Raw genomic sequence first — 26,392 nt, forward strand, 5'->3', positions numbered from 1 at the left:
CACGTCCTATCCTTCCGCTAATTTTACCGGGAGAAGCTGGGCGATTCTCTTCTCTTCCTCGCCGTCCCCAGCGAGGTGCCAGCCCACCCTCCAGCCACGACGTCTTCAGCTCCCGTCTACAAGCAGGGAGGCGTCCTCGTGTCGCCCCCTGCTGGTTGCGAGCTTAAGAGACTAGGGGGTTTCGCCCCGCGCCGACGACCCTGCGCATGCGCGCTGGGCGAGGGCGCCGGCCCTCCTGGTTCTCCCAGCCTCCTAGAGCCGGATGCAGAACCCGGTGAAGTCGGCGGGAACGCCTGGAACAGAGGCCAGGAGCGGGTCTCATTTCTCTGGTTTATCTGTCTGCGCTAAGTGCTGGAGTCCGCTCTCCCTAAACCCCGGCACCTCGGCGGGGGGTGGCAAGGGGGCGGGACTTTACCACCCGGAGCCCAGAGAGCTGTGGCCGCGGGGCCCAAGGGCATTCTGTATTGGTTTCTGAAGCCCTTCCTGAGTTCTGAGGGTACCAGGATGATGAAAACACCCACCTTGTGGTAGTGAACAACGACAACCCCCACCCCAGGCCGCCCTGTGGCCTGACATCACCATCCTTCTCCCTTCAGTGTAGTCATTTTCAGTGTCTGGTAGAGGAAACAGATACAGGAGCAAATAGCACAGACTGATGATATGAGAATAACTGTGAGTATAAAGAACAAGTCTGGTACCAGGAGGGTCAGGGGTCACCATAAAGTTACACTTGAACAAGCACGGTAGACTCTGTAAGAGCCCACCGGGTGGAACTTTCTTGTGCAGAAGGACCTCAGGAGGACAGATGGGGGTGGGGCAGTTCTGATGTGTGCATTTGTGTCTGCTTTGTTCCAGGCCTCACCTGGCTCTTTCCTGAGCTTCCTGTCACACATCTTGGGCAGGTGGCTTGAGATTAGATCCTTCAAGACCATGGGGCAACAGTTCTTAACTGTGTTTGCCAACTTAACAAGAGGACAACTGCTGTCTTTAGCTGAACAGGTAAAATATGACAACAAAAATACCGAAAATGTTGGGGAAGTTGGGTTCTCCGAAAGATCAGGAGGACAGGATTTTTCTAGCCTGCTCTTCTGTCCTGTGAGAAGGCCTTCCCTGACTAAGTACTGTTCTCCAGGAAAACAGTCACAGAAGAGAGTCAGAGGCTGTTGCTGTTGCTGTCATCTCTAAATCTGGTCACTTTGGACTGTTGGTTTCTGTGGCTCCATTTTGTCATGTATGTAAAGTTGAAGGAAATGGTATGGCACGTGAGATCCTGGTGCTCCTCACGTCACTGCCCTGGATGTGGTGGACACGTGTTCAGGACAGTGGCTGGGGGCCATTCAGAAGGGCAAATATGTGGCTTCTGTGCATGAGAATCATCTAAAGTGAGCCTGGATGATGCCACTGGGAATTTGTGGTGTTTTGAATACTGGGCCTGTTTCAGCAAAGTAGCATTCCTCAAGGCCAAATGAATGAGCAGAGGAGATGTGATAGATATACAAATAATGAAATTGTGTGGTAGAAAGCCATCAGGACCTATAAAGGCTGTTGCCAATGTGGGCTGAGTTCAGAGAGGAGAGGACCTTCTTGCCGTGGTGCTCAGAGAAGGCATAATGAAGGAAGTGGCATTTTTTGGTGGGTTGTAAAAATGGGGAGGATTTCAACATGGACAGTGTTGTAGCCACCTAGACATTAGGGTCACAGGCTGGGGGAGGACCCTGGAATCTGATGATAAGACACTGTGTGTGTATGTGTGTCTGTGTGTATTTGAGATACTTATTAACTTAAAAAGCCGCAAAGAGATGAAAGTGTCTGTTTAATTTCGGGCAGAATATTATTTTAATTTTGATTTGGCCTGTCCCTACTCTATTGCTTTTGGGAAAACATCATGTCCTCCCTCACTCTGTGAAAATGACCCATTGAGCTTGGTTAGGTGTCGTTAGGGTACTATTTGGACAGAGAACAGGTCTTGTTGGGGTAACTGGGAAAGTCACTGGGAACTGACTGGCCTTCTGCATTTATTCTCTACTTTTCCTCTTCTACACTCCCAGGGCTAGGGGGTCACCCAAGAGACTACCCATTCCATGGGATCCGAAGTAGAAAAGTGGGGTAAGAGCACACAGGTGTGATTACCTGTGGTTCTGGTGCTCATCTCAGGCTCATCTTCTCCCTTCCATTTATGCTCACATGGCTGAGAAGGACCAGAGTTTGAACTTTGGTTCTTTCCCTGAACTCACTTTCAGACAGAGTGGTTGGAATTTTGTGGAGAATATGACCTCACAAGCCAAAAAAGCTAGACACCTGAGGAAAACAAGTTTCTCAAAGAAAGTAACAAAGGAGATAACATGTATCTTTTGAAGTATTAGAACAGATGGACCAATAATTTAAAATAACCTCAATAAATACACTTAAGGAAGCAGGGAAGATATTAATAATATAAGAATAAGGAATCAGGGCGCCTGGGTGGCTCAGTGGGTTAAGCCTCTGCCTTCGGCTCAGGTCATGATCTCAGGGTCCTGGGATCGAATCCCGTATCGGGCTCTCTGCTCAGCAGGAAGCCTGCTTCCCCCTCTCTCTCTCTCTCTCTCTCTCTCTCTGCTTGCCTATCTGCCTACTTGTGATTTCGCTCTGTCAAATAAATAAATAAAATTAAAAAAAAAGAATAAGGAATTATAAAAAGAAGTGAGAGGAAATATTAAATGTGAGCAATACAATAGTTGAAATAACACAACAGATGGGATAAATAATAGAATGGGCACAATTAATATTGCAGGATCAGATGTCTTACAGAAGGAAGCAGTGAAGAATAAATAATTAGGAAATTTTGAATTGAAGTTAAGAGGTATGGCAGTAGAAGTACAAATGCCAGAGTCCAGATAACAGAAGTCATAGAAAGAGAGAAAATTAAATATGCAGAAGAGGTATTCTGAACAAAAGGTTAACAACAGCTGTGTTTTGGTTTCCACAAGGAAAGAAAACTTCATTATTATTATAGAAACCTAATAGAAACGGAAGAGAAAAGGAAGCTACACTTAGATGAAGGTAATAGTAGGCAATAAATGAGAATAAGGCAAAGTTACATCAAATCGGGTACTTATTGAGAGGCTAAGGGATGTTATTTGTGAGTCTCATGCTGTATGAATAACCTTGAAATCCCAGTTTTAAAAATATATTATGTGGCCTCCAGGTCAAAACTGTCCCTTCTGTTCTGGATGCCAAGAGCTACAATCATGCCTCATGTCCCCTCCTGCTCCAAGCTGGTCTGCCCCCCACCCCCCACTCCTCGTGGAATCTGGGGGAGGAGGCAAACAGACATGGCCCAGGCTCCTTAAAAATATAAAAACATGAAAACATGGAAATGTAGCTTGCTCCAAACTGCACACAGGCAAACAAACGTTTGACCTCAAACCCTGTTGTATGCCCGATAAATCTGGTCCTTATGTGTATGGTCATTTGGAAGTCTCCAGCTCCTCCCAGACCTCTATCCATTTCATTGCCTTGAAAATATGTCTCCTGGACTGGTCAGATGCCCCAGAGAAGTTCCTCCCAGTTTCATGCTAGGAGGGAAAGGCGAAGTTGCCAGCAGGTTGGGAGCCAGCGGGAGAAGAGGGCTGGGTATGAGAGTGCAGGTCTTAGCATTTAGTAAGCGAACCCAACTTCCCTGGTCCCTCTGATTACCTCTGAAGGAAGTTGGAATTTTCATAAAAGAATTTTACCAAAGATTGAGGGAGAAAAGTAGTAACAACGAAAAGACACAGACACACACATGCACAAAGAAGGAAAGCAAGTAAGCAAGCATTCTTTAAAAATAGCCAGGTTCTAAGGATCAGATTTCTGACCTTATCCGAACAGACTCACCTTTAAGACCACTGGGTTCTTTCCTGGTTCACAGTCTCTTTGCCAGGATTACCATGCCCCAGCCCAGAGCTGAGCAGAGAAGGCTGCTCCATCATCTCAGCTCTGATTGGTTGACTGTGGCTGCCTGGGGCACTTTGCTAAGAAATTCTCTCTCTTTAGCCTTTTATTATGTATTTATTATTTATTATGTATTTTATTATGTATTAAGCAAATACGTAAGCAGAGAGACTGGTATAATGACTGCCATATACCAATTACGCCGCTTCAACAACTGACTGATCTTATTTGATCTCCACTCCTATTGTTCTCCCTCAAATTGTCTTAAAGCGTATCCCACATATGATATCATTTTGCTACAAAAACTCCAGTATGACTTTCTAAGAAGTAAGAACTCTCAAAAAAAAAAAAAAAGGAAGAACTCTTTAGAATAACCACAATAATGCAATAATGATAGCTATAAATTAGTACTAATTCTTACATTGCCAAATATCTAGTCATTGTCTATATTTTCTATATTATCTCCTATGTCTTTTTACAAGTAGTTTATTTCAGTCAGTATCCCCCCAAAAAAGAAAAACCCATATCTGTCGGACACACTCTTTTGGGCATTTATTTATTTATTTGACACAGAGAGAGAGAGAGAGAGGGAAAACAAGCAGGGACAGAGGGAGAGGGAGAAGCAGGCTTCCTGCTGATCAGGGAGCCCAAGGCGAGGTGCTCCATCCCAGGATCCCGGGATCATGACCTGAGCTGAAGGCAGATGCTTAATAACTGAGCCACCCAGATGCCCTTCTTTTAGACTTTTAAAGTCTGTAACTGTTCAACTTTGTGTGTGCATGCACACACATGTAAAAACTAGACAATAAATCCTTCAAATTTTTGATGCTGGCTTTTGCTGGCCCCTCTGGTGTCTTTAACCATGTTGCTCTGTTCTCTGGCAGTTTGATTTGGAGGATTTATCAGATTCAGGTTTGATTTTTCTTTTTTTTTTCTGGTTTTGGACAATAGAACCTCATGAGTAGTACTTGGATCATATCAGGAGGCACTTGCTGTCCAGGTGTCTTTCTTTTTTGGTGGAGGTCTTCTTGCCCTTGGCAAGAACAGCTTTGGTGGAGCAGGCAAACATGGAGTCCCCCTGCTGCCTGTCTCCCTTTTTGCAGGGGCTCTTCTCCCAACAGGGACCTGGCATTTCTAAATGTTCTAGACTGTTGGGACTGATCCCATCAGGGCTTACTGTATTGAACAATCACAGCTGGTGGGAGAGAGGCCACCTCCACTCTGGCTGGTTTCTGAAGGCCAAGACTGTTCATGTCTGCTTTTTGGGGATAAGACCATTCCATAAAGCCATCACCTGTCTCTCTCTGTTCAAAGAATCCCCCTACTTTATGCATTTTACAGAAGCCTCATGGGTCCTGGCCTGGGAATGAGGGATAGGGACAGGATTACTAGTATTGCTTGCTACATTTATTAAGGGGTCTGGAATTCCTGGAAGACCAGGATTTCATATAACTATCATGCCATCCTACAAAATTTTAAGGAGGACCAGATTCACACACATTGTGAAAACAGTATTCTAAGTGGTAGCCTTGAGTAATTCTGTGTCCTGGCAAAGGTAATGGCGCCATCTATGGGCCTCTGATGGAGAACGCATGGTGTAATTGTGATAAGGAGAGGCAGAGGCAGGACAGTAGGGAATGGGATTCCACACTCTTCCTACTGATTTTTTTTAGTATTATGTTCAGTTATCCAACATATAGTACATCACTAGTACTTGATGTAGTGTTCAACATATTGATTAATGAAGTGTGAGCTCTACAGATCTTTGTTTAATGACCAGACACGTGGCCAGTACTCTCCCAGACACTCAAGGAGAACCTCAGCAGCTCTCTGGAGTTGAGCATCTGTGCAGCTCTCTCTTCTTGGGAGCTCTGTGCTGTGCTCTGTAGTGGCCTCTGTCTTCTCGGACTCTCAGTTCTGTCCCGTCAACTGAGGGGGTATGCTGGGCTCCGCCTATTCTTTCCTTGTACACTGTGGAAGCTCTCAAGATACAGCAGGGGCAACTGTAGGGCTCCCCTCACTTGTTTCCTACATCTCAGGGTTCCCGTCTTTTATTGCCTATTGTCCAGTGTCTTTTTTCTTTTTAAGATTTTATTTATCTATTGGTGAGGGAGAAAAAGAGTGTGTGCAAGCGCACAAGTAGGGAGAGAAAGAAGCAGGCTCCCCACAGAGCAGGAAGCTCAATGCAGAGCTTGATCCCAGGACCCCGGGATCATGACCTGAGCTGAAGGCAGATGCTTAACTGACTGAGCCACCCAGGCATCCTGATGATGTCCAGTGTCTTACAGATCATGGTTTCTTGAATGTTGTTTCTTCTTCCACTGTTATTCCTTCTTGGCCAGAAGTAGAAGTCTTCATTCAGTCACTTTAGTTTTGAACTAGCTCAACCCAAGTTCCTGGATGGCTTTTAAGACACCACTAGCGGAGTGTCAGGGCATCTCGGGAGATTGGGGCCCAACCTCTGCTCTCAGGGTTCACATAGTAAAGATTTCATCCCTCCCCACAATAGGTAGGTGTGGTTGGTGTCCCAGATGTGTGACATGTCTGGTTCTGTGGTTCCAGGTTACACACTGAGTGCCAGTCCTGGCAGGAAACAGTCTTTCCGCTTTGTGGGGCATCTTCTTAGTCTTGGTCAGCGGTCCCTGTGACACAGCTTTCTGGATACAGTTGCTTCCTGGTTGGTTTGTTTCTCCTCCTCCTCCTCCTTCTTCTTTTTTTTTAAGATTTTATTTATTTATCAGAGGGAGAGAGGGGGAGAGAGCAAGCACAGGCAGACAGAATGGCAGGCAGAGGCAGAGGGAGAAGCAGGCTCCCTGCTGAGCAAGGAGCCCGATGTGGGACTTGATCCCAGGACGCTGGGATCATGACCTGAGCCGAAGGCAGCTGCCCAACCAACTGAGCCACCCAGGCCTCCCTTTCCCACACTCCTTACTGAGGACTTCTTCTTCTTCTTAAGTAAGCTCTATGCCCATGTGGGGCTCGAATCTATGAGCCCAAGATCAAGAGTTGTACACTCTCCCAACCAAGCCAGCCAGGTGTCCCACTTCTTGGTTTCTTTGTCCTCCATTAAGACATGTTTGCCCCAGGGGTTCAGATATTGCTGTCAGAAAACAACAGATCCTTGGCTCCATGGCCCTTAGCTGAAAAATTCCTCACTACTGTTCCAGCTTAGAAGGACTCAAGACCTGAGCAGCATCAGGACGGTGGATCCCAGGGGACACCTGGAGGCCAGGCTCAGCCACAGTTGGTGCACACCTGCTGCATCCCCAGCTCAGTCACCACTCAGCACCCTACCTGTGAGGGACTGTCGAGCTGCACAGTGTTTTAAAAAGAAAATCGTAAGTTGATTGTAATCATGAAGAATCAATTAGACATTCTACAAGCAACTGGTCTGGACTCTCCAAAATGTCAGTGTCATGAATGATAAAAAGAGGTGTGTGTGTGTGTGTGTGTGTGTGTGTGTGTGTGTGTGTGTGTATGCACACATGTGAGGATGAGGCAGTGAGCCTGGTCCAGGTTATAGGAAACTCCAGGACCATGACAATCAAATGCAATGCACAAACTTTAGTTGGATCCTAGAGTCAGGACCTTCTCCCTACCCCCAGGTATAAGGGACTTATTTTTTAGACATTTATATATAGTTTAGATATTGCAGCCACATTAAATTCCTTGAGTGTGGTAATGGTTATGATTATGGAGGAGAATGTCCTTGTTTTTAGAATAAATGCAGAAATATCAAATAATGCTACCGTGTTGCAATTCACTTTCAAATGATTCAGCAAGAGAAAGTTTGTATATGTACATACATATATATACATACATACATTTGCAAGTACAAAGGACCTGGGGAAGAAACAAGCTTGGAATATTTCCAAATGTGAAGAAAGTCAGTGAGAAGGAGTGGTGGGAGATAGGAACATGGAGGTAGACAGATACCAGATCCTGAAGTGTTTTGTTGAAGATGATAGATATTTAATTTTCTTTCCAGGGTAATGAGAATCCTTTGAAGCAAGGGACTGCCTAATCCCATTATGCATCTCATTTCTTCCCATACCTGGGAAATGTCCCAAGGTACCTGGAGCTACTATATCCATGGGAAGAGTTTTTGTTCTTTGTAGACAGATAGCTACCCCCCACCCCCACCCCATTTCTGCAGTGGCTAAACACTGGGCATGGTTCTCACTTCAGGGAAAGTACTCAGAAACCCGGGGATTCCCTTGTCAAGTCACACACTCCCAAGAAGGTAATTGGAAGCCACAGCCAGGAAAGGGAGCTGTGCCCTCATCAGGGAGTTGTGGTCGTGGGGGACAGCCAGGCCTCCTGTGGCCAGGGAAGAGGAACAGTTCCTTCTGGAATTTACAGACAGAACTTAAAACAAACAATAGCACACTTTTGGTGGAAATGGACAAATAAATGCTCAGAATGGAGGACCCCCAAGAGGGCTGGGCACTCATTCTTTCTATTTTATGCTGGGTCTTTGAATCTTTTCCGCTCTCTGGGTCTCCCTGATAGCATTTAACGGTACCCCTGTCCTTCTGTCGCCAACCTACAGCTGCATCTCCTCCTCTCCTTCCTGGAGTGCAAGGTTGGAGAAAAACCACATAACTAGATAGATTGGGGCACAGGAAGAAAACATTACTTATCTCTTAGTGGTATGCTAGAATTAGCCCTTACAGGCTGTGAAGAGCCTATCATATACATCTTTTCTCAACTCTGCTTTCAGTGACATCGTGTTGGTTACTTAATGGCCGTGGTGGAAATATTTACACAATGACAGTTGGCAAATATTACAAATCGGGGTTTCTCCTCTAGATCTAGAGAGCCCGTTGTTAAACGTCTTTGAGCATACTACTGCATATTTCATTTGTTTAAAATTTTCTTCTACCTCTCCCCACCCCCCATATTAAAGTTTCCCAGGACTTTCCTCCTGGACTAAAGGACTTAATCTTGAGAGTAGGTTTAACCTGAAGCGTGCTCGCTGGTGAAAAAGATCTTAGAAACTATAGCAGAAAGCATTCCCTCCCACGTAACTGTAGGGAAACAGACCTATTTATTTATTTATTTATTTATTTATTTGAGATTTTTATTTATTTATTTGACAGACAGAGAGGCAGGAAGAGAGAGAGGAAGGGAAGCAGGCTCCCTGCTGAGCAGAGAGCCTGATGTGGGACTCAATCCCAGGATAGGACTTGATCCCAGAACCCTGGGATCATAACCTGAGCCGAAGGCAGAGGCTTTAACCCACTGAGCCACCCAGGTGCCCCGAAACAGACCTATTTAAAGTGAGTTCTGATGAACAGGTATATTGAGAAAATCTACAAAGAACACCAAATTTATTCTCCTTGTCAGTGAGAAGACTTGTTGAACAGGTGTAATCCTGTTCTGTTTTCATATAACAAAGGAATCTTTTAGGATGTCTGGAGTTCGGAGGTTGTTAAATGCTGTGAATGTAACCTTTAATTCTTGAAAGCCTGTAATTCTGATTGCTTGTCACTCAACAAGTCAGTGTCCTGATAACAATATTTACATTGATATATTTTTTCCTGAAGGTATAACTTGTGAGGTTTTGAATTAGTCCAGAAAAGGAACGTTGTCATTTCCCTTGCCAACCTCCATGCATGGTAGATTCCTTTTTCAAAGGATCTGAGAGCCTTTGAAATGTACAAGGCCACTGTATGAATTCATCCTCTCAGGGCTGTCTGTCTATTTCCTTACCCCCAGGGAGCTTCCTCTTCCATTCTTCTTTACTGCTATTCTAAATCTGCATTCTTCTTTTCAGTTTCCCAGTGCAACTCTAGCGGATCATCTCCACCTGCTTCATCAGACAATCAGGCAAGAGCGAGAGGGACATAGTCACAGAGAGGCTTACAGGCAGATTTTTGAGAAAAATGGTGGGGTGGGAGCTGACCAGCTAACCAAACCACTTCCGCCTGAATGGAATGAAAAGAACGAGATGAGGAAATGTAGCAAAGACCTCACTAGCAGGGCTGAAGCTAGGAAGGCCAAAAATTTTGAAAGTGTCCTTTAGACATAAAATTTGGGCTCTAAAATTGAAATGATATTGTATAATCCAATATGGTTCTTTCTGGAGAGTGATTGTGGGGCAGAAGGGGGCCCACAGATGACACCAATCCCATTACCATCTCCTGTTAATTCTGCCCCTAAATATATCTGGGATCTCCCCTATATCTCTATGTAGTTGTAGTTTTAATGGGTTGTTTTGTGTACCCAGGAAAGTTATTCATGTGGATTGTTTTGTCCATATGATTATTGAACTCTCTTATCAATTCAAATTACTATTCCAGATGGTTCTTTCAGATTCTTAGGGAAAACATCATTTCACCTACAAATAATAATAGCCTTGTCTTCTTCCCTTGAAACGAAAAATCCTGGGACCTGCCTGAAGGAAACTCAAAAATGTAGACTGACAGATATAACAGAAGCAGATACCATATGGCTCTAGATGTGAAGACTATTTTAAGGATGTCAGGTCTTCTTAAATTATTTTACAACTTTACTAAAATTACTAAATTTACTAAAATTAACCTTTGCATAAAATTGCATTGGACTTTGTTTTTGTATTTCACCAAAAGGTAATTTGAAAGAACAAGAATGGCTAAGAAAATTTTATTTCAAAAATGGTTAACAAGGGGGATCTGCTGTGTTTTCAGATTTGGTAAAGCAATTATTAGTCATTCTAAGGTTAATAAAGGTACATAGAGAGGCCTTTGACAGACCTGAGAAGAAAATAATTAATGTCAGAGAAAACTATGTGAAATTAAGGGGGAAGGTACATATTATTCAACAGACTGGGGCTGATATTCTATGGGTAGTTTCTTTGGAAGGGGGTGATGACTCTTTGTGTGATTCAGCTGGGGAAGTGGCAAGACCTCAAAGAGCAAACAAACTGGAACTTAGAAATTGGAGGGAACTGCAGTCTCTCTCTGAGTCTTCCTTTTTTTGGCTCCAGGACAGTGTTTCTCAGAGTGAGAAGTGTCATCAATTAAGTGTAAAAGAAAAATGGCAATGGAAACCCTCTTATAAACAATGTTAAACAGATTTTCTTAACACAGAACTTCTCAGAACCTTTAATATGCTCGCAGCTACCATGACTCTTCAAGAAAGGCATACAGCATGGACTGTTTACCAAACTTATTTAACCTCTGAACCCATTTTGACCATACTTCTGGACTAGTGTTCCATTTAACACACGGCAGGGAAAACTGGATCAACCTTAATAGGAAGGAGACCTGTCTGTGGGTGTATCAGTTAAGGTTCTTGATCGAAACAACAAGCCCGTGTCTGCATAGTTTAAGCATATAAGAAGTTTATTGAGAAGGTAACCACTTGTTCTCAGACTCAGTGTGAAGGCTTGGAAAATGGGGCAGGACCAAGGAAAGGAGGACATCAGAGAAGACTCCCTTCAAGAATTCCCTTGAATTCCCTAGAAGTCTCGGGTATCTCTGAGGTAGTGCATTATTGTATTGGTCATGCAGATGGTGACATCTGATTGCTTGTGCCTGAGTAGTATTCGAGGGAGCTTGAAAGAAGTAATGTCTGATCCTTTTTGTCTTCTGACTCAGAGTTGTGGTCCTATTTACCACTGATATTGAGATTTTTCATTATTAAGAAGGGTACTGCCATCCTGGACAAAGAGACAAGTTATCTCTACAGCCCAGTACCCGTATACACACTCTCCCTCATCCTGGCACTTCCCCAAGCTGCTCTTGCCTGACCTAGTGAAGCTGTAAGCTGTCCAGACACATCTTCTTTCCAAGAGTGGACAGCCCACTGTCTTCTGAGTTACTGCAGCCAGCTCCAAGTCCAGCATCACTGAGTGATCGTGTCGTCCTCTTTAGTTCTGTCATGACCCCCTCTGGGTATCCAATGATAAGTGAGAGGAAAAAGAAAGAAAAATGAAATTAAATAAAAAAGATACATGAGGGACGCCTGGGTGGCTCAGTTGGTTGGGCGGCTGCCTTCGGCTCAGGTCATGATCCCAGCGTCCTGGGATCGAGTCCCACATCGGGCTCCTTGCTCAGCGGGGAGCCTGCTTCTCCCTCTGCCTCCAGCCTGCCACTCTGTCTGCCTGTGCTTGCGCTCTGTATCTCTCTCTCTCTCTCTAACAAATAAATAAAAAAATCTTAAAAAAAAAAAAAAGAAAAAGAAAAAAAAGATACATGACACAGCAAGAAGGAAATACAGGTATAGTGGCTTTAGACCTTGTTTCGGCTAAGTTCACAAGGCCATGTGACCACTCTCCATAACCATTTATTCTGTTTTCCTTTGCTCTTCAGTCAGCATGTCGACTGCCTGTGTTCTTGACTTGGAGGGATGAGTGTGACTTTTGTTTCTGAGCTGTCTTATTCCTCTGTTGGTCAGCCCATTTGTTAAGGATGCCAAACTTGACAGGTTGACCTAGAAGATGCCCCAGGGTATATCTATTGCTTGAGTTCCAGTCAAAATCCTCCCTGCCCCCTATATTAGACATCTATGGCTGACTAACAAATTACCCCCAAACTCAGTGGTTTTAACAACAGACACTCTTTACCTCAGTGTGTGTGGGCTAGGAATCTAGGTGTGGCTTAGCTGGGCACGTCTGCCTCAGTGTCTCTCATGAGATTACGTTCCGGCTGTTGGGCACCAGCGACTGTGGTCTCATCTGAAGACATGACGAGTGGGGGGAGGGTCATTCTTTCAAGATCCTCAGGGCATGACTACCAGGAGGCAGAGATCATTGGGGACCATCTTAGAGGATGCCACCACATCCCATTTGTGTGTCAGCGAACCTTCTTCCCTTGACTGTCAGATCAACCATTCTACATGGTAGACATGGAGATATATTTCCCAGATCCCCCTTCAAAGAAGAGCTTGTTGCTTGAACTGGTTGTTGGAGCTGTGAGCAGATGGTCTCCAGCTGTCAGCTCCTTCAGGGCTGTACTTCTGTGGGTGGCCTACACTCAATGAATAATTAATGCAGGGTTCATCAGGTAGGGACATTTTAGTCTAACATGGGACAAGTCTGGCAAGTCATTGATGCTCTGGAGCTCCTCATGGAGCTGACTCGGGTTTGTTGGTCCTGTACTGAAGTTCCACAGTTTTGTTTCTCTCTCTGCCTAATTTTGCCTTCGCCCACTCCCTTCTGCAGATGTTGCTCCTTCATAGAAAATCCTATACACCAAATGCCATCTCAGTGTCTGCTTTTGGAAAATCAAGTCTGAGACATTGCCAAAAGTATGAATTTTTTTCTTAAGCCTGTTTTTCCAGTGGCATGAGGTGTTGAAATAGCCTGATAGCAGTCCCAGCTCCTAAGTCAGGGTATCTCTCCTCTGGGTACCCCCAGTCAGCAGATCTAGACTTTCAGAAGGGAAGTAAGACCATTGAGGATGGGTCATGTTCTGTCAATGTGAGAGATAACTACCTAATTATACTCCTTAGTATAAATACTCTAGATCCATGTACTGTGGGGGAAGAAACAGCCCTATTTTATTATTATTTTTTAAAGCTTTTATTTATTTGACAGAGAGAGAGAGAGAAAGACTGTGAGAGAGGGAACACAAGCAGGGGGAGTGGGAGAGGGAAAAATAGGCTTCCCGCCGAGCAGGGAGCCCGATGTGGGGCTCAATCCCAGGACCCTGGGATCACGACCTGAGCTGAAGGCAGACACTTAATAACTGAGCTACCCAGGTGCCCTGAGATAATCATATTTTATTTTATTTTATTTTAAAAAGATTTTATTTATTTATTTGAGGTAGAGCAAGATTGAGAGAGAGACAGAGGGAACACAAGCAGGGGGAGTAGCAGGCAGAAGGAGAAGCAGGTTATCTACTGAGCAGGGAGCCCAACACGGGGCTCAAGCCCAAGACTCTGGGATCATGACCTGAGCCGAAGGCAGATGTTCAACCAACTGAGCCACCCAGGCACCCACAAAAAGCCCTATTTTAAAGCAGATCCTACATGCTGTTGAGCACCTCCCAGTGTTTCAAGGCATTGTCTCCTAGCTGGGACTGCAACAGACTCTTCAGGGCCCAAGTCTGTTGTTCTACAAGGCCAGCTCTGACAAGGTCTTTCATTCACATGCTCTGAGTGCTCCTTGTCCTTTTCTTGCATGTCACTTAACACAGCACGTGATATACTTATTTGGGCTATATTTATTATAAGCTCCTATGTTTATTGCTGACCACCCAGTGCAGTCTGATACCCAGAAGGTGACTTTTGCTGAATGCCTTTGGTGAGAGTTTTGATTCTCTGTGAATATGTTTGTGTTTTATGTGAGTGATTGCCAGGTCTGTGGGTTACTGTTTTTCAAGGCCCAGAGCAATGAAGCTGTAGAGTCTTGAGGTTTGGGTTTCTTGGCCACAACATGGCTCTCTCCTTTTTCCCTTTCCAGTTCAAGATCATTAACTCTGGACAAGTGCTGCCAGGCATTTTCATCCACCAGTCATCTAGACAGAGCAAATCTTGTTATGCAGCACTAAGGTGTTTCCATAGAAAGTTGTCTCACTGCTCTTGAACTTACACAGGTGACATATGCTCCCCTAAATAACTCATCCACGCAGCACTGTATGGAAGAGCCAAGATCCCATGCCAGAACTCAGGTTTTCCCACTAGAACTCAGGTTTTCCCACTAGATTGAAGGTCTTCAACCTTGACTGCATGTAGGACTCACTCAAGGGTTATTAAAGATGTTGATGCCTGAGCCCCAACCCACACCAAATAAGTCAGAATTTGGGGGGCGTGGCCTTGGCTTTTTTTTTTTTAACAAACGTGTTCCATGAGTTGAGGACCCCTGTACTGGGTCCTAGACACGTAACTCTCATGCTCTACCACCCCACCCAGGGAAGGGAGCTCTGTGAGCATATAGTTTTCATGTGGTTGAAAGTCAGATATATTAGGAGAAAAAAGTTTACCTGCAGGAAATGAAAGCATGGACCTACATTTCTTTCTTTCTTTCTTTCTTTTAAAGATTTTTTATTTATTTAATTGACATACAGAGATCAGAAGTAGGCAGAGAGGCAGGCAGAGAGAGAGAAGAAGGGAAGCAAGCTCCCTGCTGACCAGAGAGCCTGATTCTGGGCTCGATCTCAGGACCCTGGGATCATGACCTGAGCCGAATGCAGACGCTTTAACCTACTGAGCCACCCAGGTGCTCCTGGACCTAAATTTCTGTACTGTGTTTGCTTTGATTTGATTTTTTTAAAAGATTGTTTATTTGAGAGAGAAGGAGAGAGTGGGAATGGAGGGGCGGAGGAAGAGAATCTTCAAACAGACTCCCCACTCAGCACAGAGCCTGAAGCCTGACATGGGGCTCGATCCCAGGACCCATGAGATCATGGCCTGAGCAAGAGTCAGATGCTCAACCGACTGAGACACTCAGGTGCCACTCCCTGTACTGTGTTTTAAATAGGAGCAGTCTGGGAGAATGTCATATTTTACACCATTTAAAACTGCAGGTTTTTTGATTGTTGCTTTAGGCTTAATCAGAGATACACTTTATTTTCCTTGCAAGAACCCAGGTGGAATGCCAAGAATTATTCAGAGAGAACTGCATGCTGCTGCAGGACCAGAACCATGACTGTTTCGTTCAAGGTGGAGCTCCCAACAGCTAGGCGTCGAGACTGGCACCCAGCAAGTACTTGATAAATTTCACTGGGTGGGTAAACAGATGCTGGGGTGACTGGATGCAAGGCAATACCATGAATTCCCGTGGGGATGTTCCCCGTAGAGGAACATCCGGAGACAGGATGGGAGACACTCACCCTAAGGGTCCTGGATGAAAGCCGCAGCAGGTAGGAAACAGGACCGTCTCTAGGGAGCAGCAGGAGGCAAAGGAAGTTTAAGGTTCCAGGTAGGAAGACAGCCAGTTAAAGGGCCAGCTGGAGATCTTAAGTTGGGGAAAGAAGTTCGTACAAGGGAAGCTGGGAGAATCACCTAAAAGCATAAAATGGTGGCTGAGAGCAGTTATCTCATCACTTGTTACAAAGGAGCAAAATTGAAATACTTGGAAAGAGAAACCTATTGCTAAAGTTGAAGAAGAAAGTTGGAGGGAACCATACACAGCATCAGGGCATAAAGTGAATGGTGTTACGATTTGTTAGAGCGTAGGTATATATTGGGATTTTAAAACTTATTGGCTTAGTGGCTTTCGTTTGCAGAGGTCAGAAAGCCCTGTTGTGACATTGGAGATGTTGTTGTGGGATTTGGGGTTTTCGGAGGTCCTGTTCTTTTTTGTGGGTTTAGGTACAGATTTGCGTAGCACGTGCGTCACAGAAGTCGCATCAAGACAGAACTGGACAGTGGCTGGGTTTCACTCACTCTGGGCATTGGGAACCTGACTCCAGTTGCCAAGCAGGATCCCTGTGCTCATGAACGAAGTGATGATTATACAAGAACTCTTTGGCTTGGATGGTTCAGAGCAGCTTCCTCTGCCTGAAACACAGCGATCCTCCCACAGAGCCAGGCTACTCGCTCATATCCACACCACCCTGCACATGGTGTCGCCAGATGTAATGGTATATTTACTGACGTCTGGCCTGTGGTCATTGTTTCAGAGAAACCTGCCCCTACCTAATGTTCCAAAAAAGAGGAACCTCTTCCCAAGGTCAAGGAAGGCCAGGAGAGGCCCCCTGCAGGGCCCTTGGTCCTTTTCAATCTTGGGAGAGTCTTGGGAGATGTACATGTTTTCAACAAGAAGAACACTATTTCTGTGGGCAGGGTCTCTGGCTGTCTTTCTCCTCACACCTGGTGCACAGTGGGAGTCCCAGAGGAATGTAAGGATGAGTGGTCCCACCTAGCACCGCTTTCCTATTGGTTTCTCTGCCCTTGCCCCTGTTGCCAGAGCACATACCCAAAGGGTAGCCTAGGAGCCTTTGATTATCTGGGGTCTGCTGGTCAAACCTGGCATCCCATGATACACAAGGGTGCCCTCTGAGGCTGTGAACAAGCCTGACCAGCTGTCACAGTGTCTTCTTTCTCGCATCATAGCCATTTCCCCCTCTCTGTGCTCCTCTTCTTTTCCCCACCCCTCTCTAATGTGTTGTCCACTCTAGTTTCCTCCATGCCTTGACTGGAGGGAACTGGATTCCTCTCCTTGGAGATGACTCTTGGTCCTGCTGGGGCATTTCAAGCAACCCACGTCTCTTCTCCACTCCTACTGATTGTGTCCATGGTCCACCCCAAGCAGAAAGAGAGTCCTGACCAGAGAAGGGGAAAAGTGGACAAACGGTCTCCTCCCACTGCCGTTCTACAAAGAAGGTCTTAGAGTCCCAGGGGCACGGCGAGTGGGAAAACAGAGATGACCATGAACTTCCCTTCCTGTCGTCATAGCAGTGATTTCTGGTCACTCTAAGTCTGGCCTAAAGTTCCTCCTCTGTTTGGAAGAGCTGGGCTTGCCCGAGTGTCCAAGAGAATCTCCCATTTTCCTGGGAGGAAAGTATGGTTGAGGTGCCTGCCTCCTTCTCTTTTTCCTTCCCAGGGTCTCAGCTCAGGGGCCAGAAAGGCCCCCAGAGGGATGCACGGGAGATGAGCTCAGTCAGTGCCTATGGAAAGATGAGCACGGCCATAGGAAAAGAGCTCGTGACTCACTCCTTCCCTGCCAAGTGGGAAATGAAACTCCTCATGGCTGGGACTTTTACATCCACCATCTCTAAAACCCCAGTGGGCCCACAGCCCGGGATTTCGGTTGCTTCTTGCTTAGCTTCCTCATGCTGGATCAGCTGAATATCTATGTGAGGCACCTGTTTCCATTACTCAGAGTAGATGCCGCCCAAACCCAGGACTTCTTATGCAGTGGGCTCCATCCTGGTGAGGCTTCTGGACCTCTTCTGGGAGGGCATAGAGGCATTTCATCAGTACCTCATGCTACAAACCAGCAGAGGTCTGGGAAAAGTCAGCTCTTTGACAGGGAAGAGGCCACACACTCCAGGTAATATTGTGTGGCGGCTTTTGCCCCTCCCATGCCTTAGAAGGGGACCAGGACCCCCGATGCCCCTTCTACCAGAGTCTTGAGTAACTTGGCTTCTTCTCTACCCCAGGCCCTAGACTATGACAGGTTGTGAATGTCAGGCCAGGAGCCAGGAGCAGAAGGTCTGAGATGACTCTGGAGTTTGACTGGGTACCAACCACGAAAGCCCAGAATCAGAACATTCTAATCCTTTCTGAACACTGGTAGAACCAAAGTTCTGCAACCAAATGAGCAGCCTGAAGAGAGTGGGTATAGTCATAAGTGTTTAGAGACAAGCAGTCAGTTAGGGTGAGGCCTTCAGTTTGGGGGATGAACCAACGTCAGAGTTTAGAAGAGGTAGCAGTCCTGGAAGCTACAGACAGAAAGTGGGTAGGGAAGAGATGAGGTAGGACAAAAGGGACACCACCCCTATGGCCCAGTTTCTTTCCCACCACGTGGGAAAAGGATTGTAGCTGGGCGTCTGTCCTCATCTCATGAGAGGAGCAGCTCCAGTGTGAGGCCCAGTCTGCCTGGAGAGAGCAGCAAGGGGCCCATAAGTATAGCGGGCTGAGGAGGGAGGTAGGATCCTCTCAGATATCAAAGCAGCAGAAGCCTCTGCAGGAGTAGGTGGCTGTTTCCTTGGCCTTCCTCATTTATTTCCAGCCCTTGTCCCTGACACCACCCTGTCATCCAGATCCATTGGCTCAGATTCATTAAGGCTGGGCCAGCTTTCTTGTCCCGTGGTCAGAAGTGTCATGCATTTTGGAGTAAGGTATAAATCACAGTTGTCTCGTGTTTTTGCTGTGGAAATGAATGGGAACAGTTAGAAAGAAGTGGTAGCTTCTAGAAGACAGATCCCAATCCACAGACTAGAGGTTTCAGGGTTGCGAAATGATCGGCCACCAGTGGATGGATCAAATCCATCAAATCCATCCACTGATCTCCCATCTGTTCAGCCAGCCAGCCATCTAATCTGGACCTCGTCCCTTCCTTTTCTCCTTATCTCCCTCTCTCCTCTTCACTCTTTTGTCTTCTCTTTCCTCTCTTCTAAGTAATATTGGCTTAGAGTCTGTGATGTGCCAGGCTTCTCAGCTGTGGCAGACTTCTTCAAAGAGGAGAATCTTCCCAGGAGAGATCTTAGTCCCTCCCTGAGCCTCGCTTCAGCTCCTCTGCCCTGAGCTTCTCCCACATATGAAGGAGCAGTTCCTGGCCTGATGGGGCTAATCCTCCCCACTTTGAGAAGCTCACAAGTGCAGGAAGGCAGGGAGGAGAACCCCCATCTTACACTTACATGTTGCATCTCCAAGCCCCACTTTATAAAGCGATGCTCTGTCATGTGGAAGACCTTAGTATCAGCAAGTATATGATTCCAGTGGTCTCCCTGTCGGTCTCCTTGCTTCCAGGCTTCCCACATCCTGTTCGATGTTCCTCACCACTCTCAGAGTGAACCTTCTTCAGTTGCCCTGTCCTTGTCTCTCTCCTGCCTGAAAGCCTTCACTGGCTTCATGTCATCCATAAGTCAAAATTCAAGCTGCTTATTATGACCCCAGTTGTCTCTCTCGGCCTATGCCCTTCCCACGCCTGTCACACACTTTACATTCCAGCACCACCAAATGGCCCTCTGTGCTGTCTTATGCCCCCTTACTTTTGAATATGCTAATCCTTCTCCCTGGAACTTTTTACCATTATTCCATCTCTGCACTTGTTTGAATGGTGCATGTGCCCTTCACACTCTATTGTAATTGATTTGCTCTGGTCTGTCTTTCCTACCAGATTGTGAGCTGCTGGAGTACGGACTATGAGTTAGTCATCTTTGTGGCCCAGTCCTTGTACAGTGTATGGTCCCTAGGAGGCACTCGATGTGTATTTATGGTATGAATGCCTGTGTGGATCGATAAGGGTTGAAAGGAGTCTTATAAGAGATCTGGAATAGTGCTGGGACAGTAGAGTTAAAATGTCTGTGTAACAGGCCTGTGGAGAAGACAAATGGCCTCTTCCTGAGAGCTCGGAACTTTGCAGAGAGGGCTGAGGCCAGGTGTCTAAACCCGGAATGGGGAACTTTGGGATGACAAGATCACCTCCTCTGGTACTCACTTCCTGTTTTTTTCTGGATAAAAGGTTCTCAGGGAGCCAGCCGGCTGGAAGCACCTGTGCTGCAGGGGTGAGCGTGCGGGATGAAGGCTGCTGAGAGTGAGGTCCCGGATGCGCACTTCACCGTGGATAAGCAGAACATCTCCCTCTGGCCCCGAGGCAAGCACCAGCCTCTGCTCAGAATCTGCTTGCTGTGGTGTGTTCCGCTGTTGGCAGGTCCTTCAACAAATGTTCTCTTCTTCTTCTGACAGATCCTCCTCCCAAGACGGACCCGTACCTGGTTTTGAGGAAGCCTCTCATGGTCCGGGCTGCAGTCATTACCCTGATACTGGGCTTTGTGGCCTCCATCCTGCTGCAGGCCACTCTCTGTAAGTCCTGGGTTTTATCATCCCAGCTTGGTTCTTCTCCACCATTAGCTCCCTAAACATCCAGACCCTGTCTTTCCTGCTGTCCAATTGTGTCTCCCACCTCTGGCTTTTCCAGTTGTCTCATTTCTCCTCTTTCTAGGTACAGCCACGGGGTTCCCTGTCCCCAGGAAGATGAGCTGCTGCTCTCTCCTTCCCGATTCTGGGGAGATTTTCCTGATTGGGTTCAGCCCTTGCATGCTTGGGCTCAAGGATGTGCTCTTTTGTCCCCAGGAAACATTCACCCATTTCTTTATCCCCTGTCATCCCCACCCCTGGAGCTGTGTCCCTTTTATTTGGAGCCTTGTGGGCAGCTGTTAGCAGTGAGCAGAATGTTTCCTGACTCCACAAAAGAAGGAATTCCAGCTGTATCCTCAGCCCCAACTGACTAGTTGGAGAAGCTGCCAATGAGCGGACAGATCTCGTGGTTCACCATCCTGACCAGGATCCCTTCATGCTCTCTTTGCTCTTCTTCCCCTCTCTGCCAAGGGCCCATCAAAGGAGACTTCCTCCTTGTTCACCAGATGCGTGACTTATCTCTCCTTGTCTTCTGCTTTGTCCAGCCCCTCCTGTTCTCCGCTAGCAGAGCCTTCTCCCTCCCACCAGGTGTCCAGAAAGCAGGGGGAGGGAACATCCGTCTTCTCCCTTCAAGGCTTTGGGACATATTTGGTCTCAGACGTGGAGCTTCTGAGCAGAGTTTCCTCTTGGCTTGTCATCAGTCTCCTACCTGGCACCCAAGCCTGTGATCTGAGCAGAGTGTGACAGTGGATGGGACGAGGCAAGGGGAGAAATGGTTTCACAATTCCTTCTTTCCATATTCTCTGGAGAAGTCACTTTCAGGTCAGAAGTCTGGATTGTTGGCTCCCATCTTGGCCACAAGGGGCCTGTGGGCAGATGTGGGATGGGTGCTGCCCTAGCTGAGGCCACTGCAGGGGCCTCCAAAAGGAGAGAGCTGGGAAGCAAGTGATGGAGCACCTGGGGATGCAGCAAGGGGGTAACTAGGGCATCGTTTGTGCCCTGAACACACAGAGAAAATTTAGGACTGGGTGCTAATCTCCACTTCAGCTTGCCTGTGAGGTCCTCCAGTGGTCTGTATTTTATTAATCTTTGCATTATCTGCATCTGCAAGAGTTCCTGGCCAGCGCTAGTTTCCCATCACATGTGTGTTGAATGAGTATGTCACAAATGAATGGGGGGGGTGAGCAACAGGTCTTGGAGAGCTTCAGCCTCTCTCCTCTTTTCCCCTGACAACACTCCCAGGCCCTGGGAATGCCCTCGGCTGACCTCTTGACTTTCTCAAATCCAGATCCCTGGTTTATGCGCACGATATCAGATGTAAAGACCAATGCCCAGTTGCTGAAAGGCAGTGTGGACAACATCAGCACTCTGGGTTCTGAGATTAAGAGGAACAGAGGCGGTGTGGAGGCAACCAGCCTTCAAGTCCGGATGGTAAATGCCAGCCTGGCTCATGTGCGTTCTCAGATCGGGAAGTTGGAAGCTGGTGTGAGGGATGCCACTGCCCAGATCCAGATGCTAACAAGAAGATGGGAGGAGGTCAATGACTTAAATGCCCAGATTCCAGCACTAAAAAGAGATCTGGGTAAAGCCAGCTCTTTAAATGCAAAGATCCAGGGACTCCAGAGCCATTTGGAGGACATCAGCAAGTTGCTCAGGCGGCAAAGTAAGTGACTCAGAAAAGGACATTGCAAGCTGACCAGTGGCCCATGGGGCCTTGCCAGCCACAGGGATGAGGCTGTCAGGCTGGTGTGTGCAGAAGGAAGGGGAAGAGGAGCCGGGCAGGCATGGCTGGACAGTTAAGAAGCAAGGGCTCAGCTGTGGGCTTGGGGACTTAGGGGCTGGAGAGAAGGGACCAGGCACCAGCATGGGCTCTCACACCAAGGCATAGAATATGAAGGCATTAGGGAGTCTCTGTTTTGGCCCAAACCCATCTATTTATCTGTTGAGTTCCTCCCCCAAAGCTGGGGAGCTCAGCCCCTTGTGATGGTCAACAGAGAATTGCTTCCCTCTTCTGGGAGAGACAGATTATTTTTTTTTTTTTTAAGATTTTATTTATTTATTTGACAGAGAGAAATCACAAGTAGATGGAGAGGCAGGGAGAGAGAGAGAGAGAGGGAAGCAGGCTCCCTGCTGAGCAGAGAGCCCGATGCGGGACTCGATCCCAGGACCCTGAGATCATGACCTGAGCCGAAGGCAGCGGCTTAACCCACTGAGCCACCCAGGCGCCCAAGGGAGAGATAGATTCTTGATCAATGTCTCTAACTCTCCCCTCTCTGAGCCCGGACACTCTACCACTCTCAGCCAGACCTTCAGTAGGTCAGTAGGTGGGACAGTGTCCCTGAGCCCTTACACAAGAATCCCCAGACTCCAGAGCCCAGCCCTACCCACTGCTGTCTCTGAGATCCCACTCAAGAGCTACCTACAGGCAGCACCCAAAGGAAACAGGAACCCCAGGGTTCATCTTTTACCCTTGTTCTCCAGATGACATTCTGCAGATGGTTTCTCAAGGCTGGAAGTACTTCAAGGAGAACTTTTATTACTTTTCTCAAGTCCCAAAGACCTGGTACAGTGCCCAGCAGTTCTGTATGTCCAGGGATTCACAGCTGACCTCAGTGGCCTCAGAGAGTGAACAGGTGAGTGAGTGTTGTTCTTTTGTTCTGACGGGCTTTTGGAAGGGGGTGTATTAACAGCTGTATCAGGCAGGATGGGCAAGAGTATGCTGCAGTGACAAAAGTCCCTGAATATTGGTGACCTAACAGTGGAGGATGACTTCTCTTTTATACTGCCTGTCCAGCAATGGCCTGCAAGGGGTTCTGTCCACTGTGGTTACTCAAGGACCGATGCCAAAAGAGACTTCATTTCAGCGTGTGTTTCCACAATTGCTGAAGCAGGGAGAGAGAACGTGGCAAATTTTATGTTGGCCCTTAAGCTTCTGCCTGGAAATAACAGATATCACTTCTGCTCATATTTCATTGGCCAAAGCAAATGAAGATATAGTCCCAGCTTCAGAGAGGGCTGGGAGGTACGATCTTTCCATGGGCCCAGAAAACAAAGGCATTAATAACATTAATGTAACCCAGGAAGTCTCCTACCTGGTCAGCAGAATACTGAATGAGTCCCTTTCATTTGGGAGGTGGGCTGCTAAAGCAGGTAACAGTGTGTGCTCTGGAGTCTGGTCAAGAGCCCCAACCCTGTCCCTAACTAGTCCTAGAGCCCTGGGTAGGTTACTTAACTTCATCAACTCAGTCTGCTTATCCATGAAACGTACATGAGAATAGTCCCTGCTTCAGAGAAGAGCTGAGCAGATGCATGTTAAATGCTTACTACTTTTAGTTGTCATGATCTGGGCCCTTCTCCTGGGGGCCCTGCTCTGGGGTTCAGCTGAGTTTTTCTTGCGCTCCAGCATCTGCTTCCTGAGGGGCCAAAAGGCCTAAGTCCTGAGTCTGTAAGTTGTGGGGCAAAGGTAAATCAGAATTTGGAAGATGGGCTCTGGATAGGGAAGGGGCTTGAGAGAGGTCAGTGTGTGCTTTCATGGAGGACAGGTGAAGGACACCCAGAGGGACAGATGTTCCAGCTGTGAGTCGTGGTAGTGTCTCACTCCTTCTCCTTCCCTACAGGAGTTTCTGTACAAGATGGCAGGTGGACTTTTCTACTGGATTGGCCTGACCAAAGCTGGGACTGAAGGGGACTGGTACTGGGTGGATAATACTCCATTTGACAAGGTCCAGAGTGCACGGTAAGTCCCAGAGCCTCCTTCCTGGCCTGACTTTCCCGGGTCAGGGCCAGGACACAAAGGATGAGGTGACTACAGGGTTTGTGGTTCTTCCTTGTCCTCCTCCACTCATTGCCTGTGGGCTTGGGGACAAATCCGTGGCCTCTCCATGGCTTCTGGGGTTTGGCAGCATGGCCTTCCACCAGCCTCAGCAGGGCCCCTGTTCTAAGTCTTGGGCTTTGCCATGCGGGTTTGTGTAGGGCCTTGAGAGCTGTGGGCTGGCTTGGCTCTATCCCCTTCCTCTCAGGCACGGGTGCAAAAACGTGATGATCACCCAGGGTCATAGCTGGGGTTGAAGCCACTCATTTTTTCATTGGAAACAAAGTTTTGCTTTGTTTGTTTTTTTTTTTTTTCCTTTGGTAGGTTCTGGATTCCAGGTGAGCCCAACAATTATGGGAACAATGAACACTGTGCCAATATAAAGATGTCCTCACTTCAGTCATGGAACGATGCCTCCTGTGACAATAAGCTCCTTTTCATCTGTAAACGGCCCTACATCACATCAGAACCATGACAGGATTAGTCCCAAGCTCACACACTGAGCTCCAATGCTTGTCGAACTCAAGAACATGCCCCTTTTTCTTCCAATTCCAGTGTGACTTTGCACCTTCATTTTTCTGGCTTCAAAATTGTCTCAGAGGCATCCTGGAGTTCATCTGCTTTGGCTGGGAATTCTCTGACCCCATAGAGGCAGCTGGCTTGGAAAGGAGACCTTGGAAAGGGAGAGGAGAGCAGAGAGGATTTAGAAGTTCCACCTGTCTCAGTAAGGTGATCAGGACCTTGGGGTTCCTTGTCGCTTCAGAGAAGCCTCAATTTTATCACATGGAGGTCGCTTCAGACCACACAAACAACCCTGATACCGATGTTTAGGGCTTTTCCAGTTCATCCCACACAATTCCCAGTTGCCTGCCTAGCGGACCGTGTTCTTCTCAGTGGGAAGAGCTCTGCACTTGGTGACCCTGTCCGGGCCATGACCCCACTGCCCTCTGCCATCCACACTTCCTGCCACTTGAGCCCCTTCTTCTCAGAGATGGGGGCATCTGGTTCCGGTCAGGGGCTGATGTGGAAACAAGTTTCCTTTAGAGCTGGATCAGTATCCACGCTCCCTATGGCTCCGCCTCACTCTGCAAACTCTGTGCTCCAGCTCTGTCTCTGCAGTCCTCCACCCAGCCTCTCTGCCTCACCTCCTGCACATCCTCTCTGGGCTGCATTTCCTCCCTGCCCTTTAGATATAGAGGAGGTGGTCCTCTGTCCCTAGAGAGTTCACCTGCAAACTGTATTGGAACGCACTACTGCCAGGTAAAGCATGTTTTACCTATGCGGGCATATTTTATTCCTGGATGTGCAGGTGAAAGTGCCAGCAAGGCCTTCTGCTCCACTGGACATGAAGTTCTGGGGGTAGCCCCACGAAGCAGCTGGAGGCTCAAAAATAACAAGGGGGTAGAGAAGACCTGGCCCTGGAAATGCCACAGAATATAAGCAGTACTTACCCCTGGTTTTTATTAAAATAAAGGAGAGTGAGCTCTGCAGTGTCACAACCCTCTCGGTGGCCTTTCCTCACTGATGTTCACTGGACAATCTGCTGTTGCCTGGCTTTATTCCTGAGGGGGAGACTTGGCCATGTTTCCCACTCTTCACTCAGATCCCCATTCATGGGTATCAAGTCCAAACCCTGATCTGGTGGCCAAGGCGGGCATCCAGGCAGAGGCTGAACCCGCTGGGAGGAGAGTAGACGGGGAGCAGGGAGGATGTGGTGTGAGCACAGGGGTGGGCTCAGCAGAGCACCCTCTTCTCCTTAGGTCCTCCTCTGGGCCCTCAGTAGGGTCCTGGGGACAGGACATCTTCCTTTAATGACTGTGACCAGCAGGTGGTGTTCTGGGTGCAAAGGGTTCAGGCTTAGGGCAGGGGCATGAGGAGGAAGCTTGAAGAAATATGGGACAAAGGGGATTTTTTAAAAAACAACTATTTATTTATTTATTTAACAGACAGAAAGATCACAAGTAGGCAGAGAAGCAGGCAGAGAGAGAGAGAGAGAGGAGGAAGCAGGCTCCCAGCTGAGCAGAGAGCCGGATGTGGGCCTTGACCCCAGGACACTGAGACCATGACCTGAGCTGACACCAGAGGCTTAACCCACTGCGCCACCCAGGCGCCCCAAATGGGATTTTCAAACTATGGCAATGGGTAAGGGATGGTCAGGCAGTGGTCGTGTTCATGCAGGAGCATTTGTGGGCCAGTTCCAGAGACTGCTGAGGT

General features: G+C 47.3%; 1 protein-coding gene across 3 annotated transcripts; it reads left to right on the forward strand.

The window, feature by feature from the left end:
* The first annotated feature begins 230 nt into the window (after window positions 1-230).
* Window positions 231-25,703, forward strand: CD207 (CD207 molecule). Of its 3 annotated transcripts, XM_082744035.1 has the most exons (9): window positions 231-672; window positions 856-999; window positions 15,422-15,565; window positions 19,973-20,104; window positions 20,197-20,313; window positions 21,656-22,030; window positions 22,849-23,000; window positions 23,985-24,103; window positions 24,503-25,703. In XM_082744035.1, exons 4-9 carry the CDS (start codon window positions 20,029-20,031, stop codon window positions 24,651-24,653), a joined length of 990 nt encoding a protein of 329 aa, XP_082600161.1. In that variant the 5' UTR covers window positions 231-672; window positions 856-999; window positions 15,422-15,565; window positions 19,973-20,028; the 3' UTR covers window positions 24,654-25,703. The 3 variants fall into 3 exon arrangements, with proteins under 3 accessions (XP_082600161.1, XP_082600160.1, XP_082600162.1); XM_082744034.1 differs by lacking the exon at window positions 15,422-15,565; XM_082744036.1 differs by lacking the exons at window positions 231-672; window positions 856-999; window positions 15,422-15,565 and adding an exon at window positions 19,647-19,726.
* Window positions 25,704-26,392: the final 689 nt, after the last annotated feature.

This window comes from Mustela nivalis (genome assembly GCF_964662115.1).
Source record: "Mustela nivalis genome assembly, chromosome: 8".
Lineage (NCBI taxonomy): Eukaryota > Metazoa > Chordata > Mammalia > Carnivora > Mustelidae > Mustela > Mustela nivalis.

Coding starts and splice junctions, on each gene's coding strand:
- CD207 (XM_082744035.1), top strand. CDS start 20,029: ATGAAGGCTGCTGAGAGTGAGGTCCCGGATGCGCACTTCACCGTGGAT. Junction 20,105..20,196: donor CATCTCCCTCTGGCCCCGAG/GCAAGCACCAGC, acceptor TTCTTCTGACAG/ATCCTCCTCCCAAGACGGAC. Junction 24,104..24,502: donor GACAAGGTCCAGAGTGCACG/GTAAGTCCCAGA, acceptor TTCCTTTGGTAG/GTTCTGGATTCCAGGTGAGC.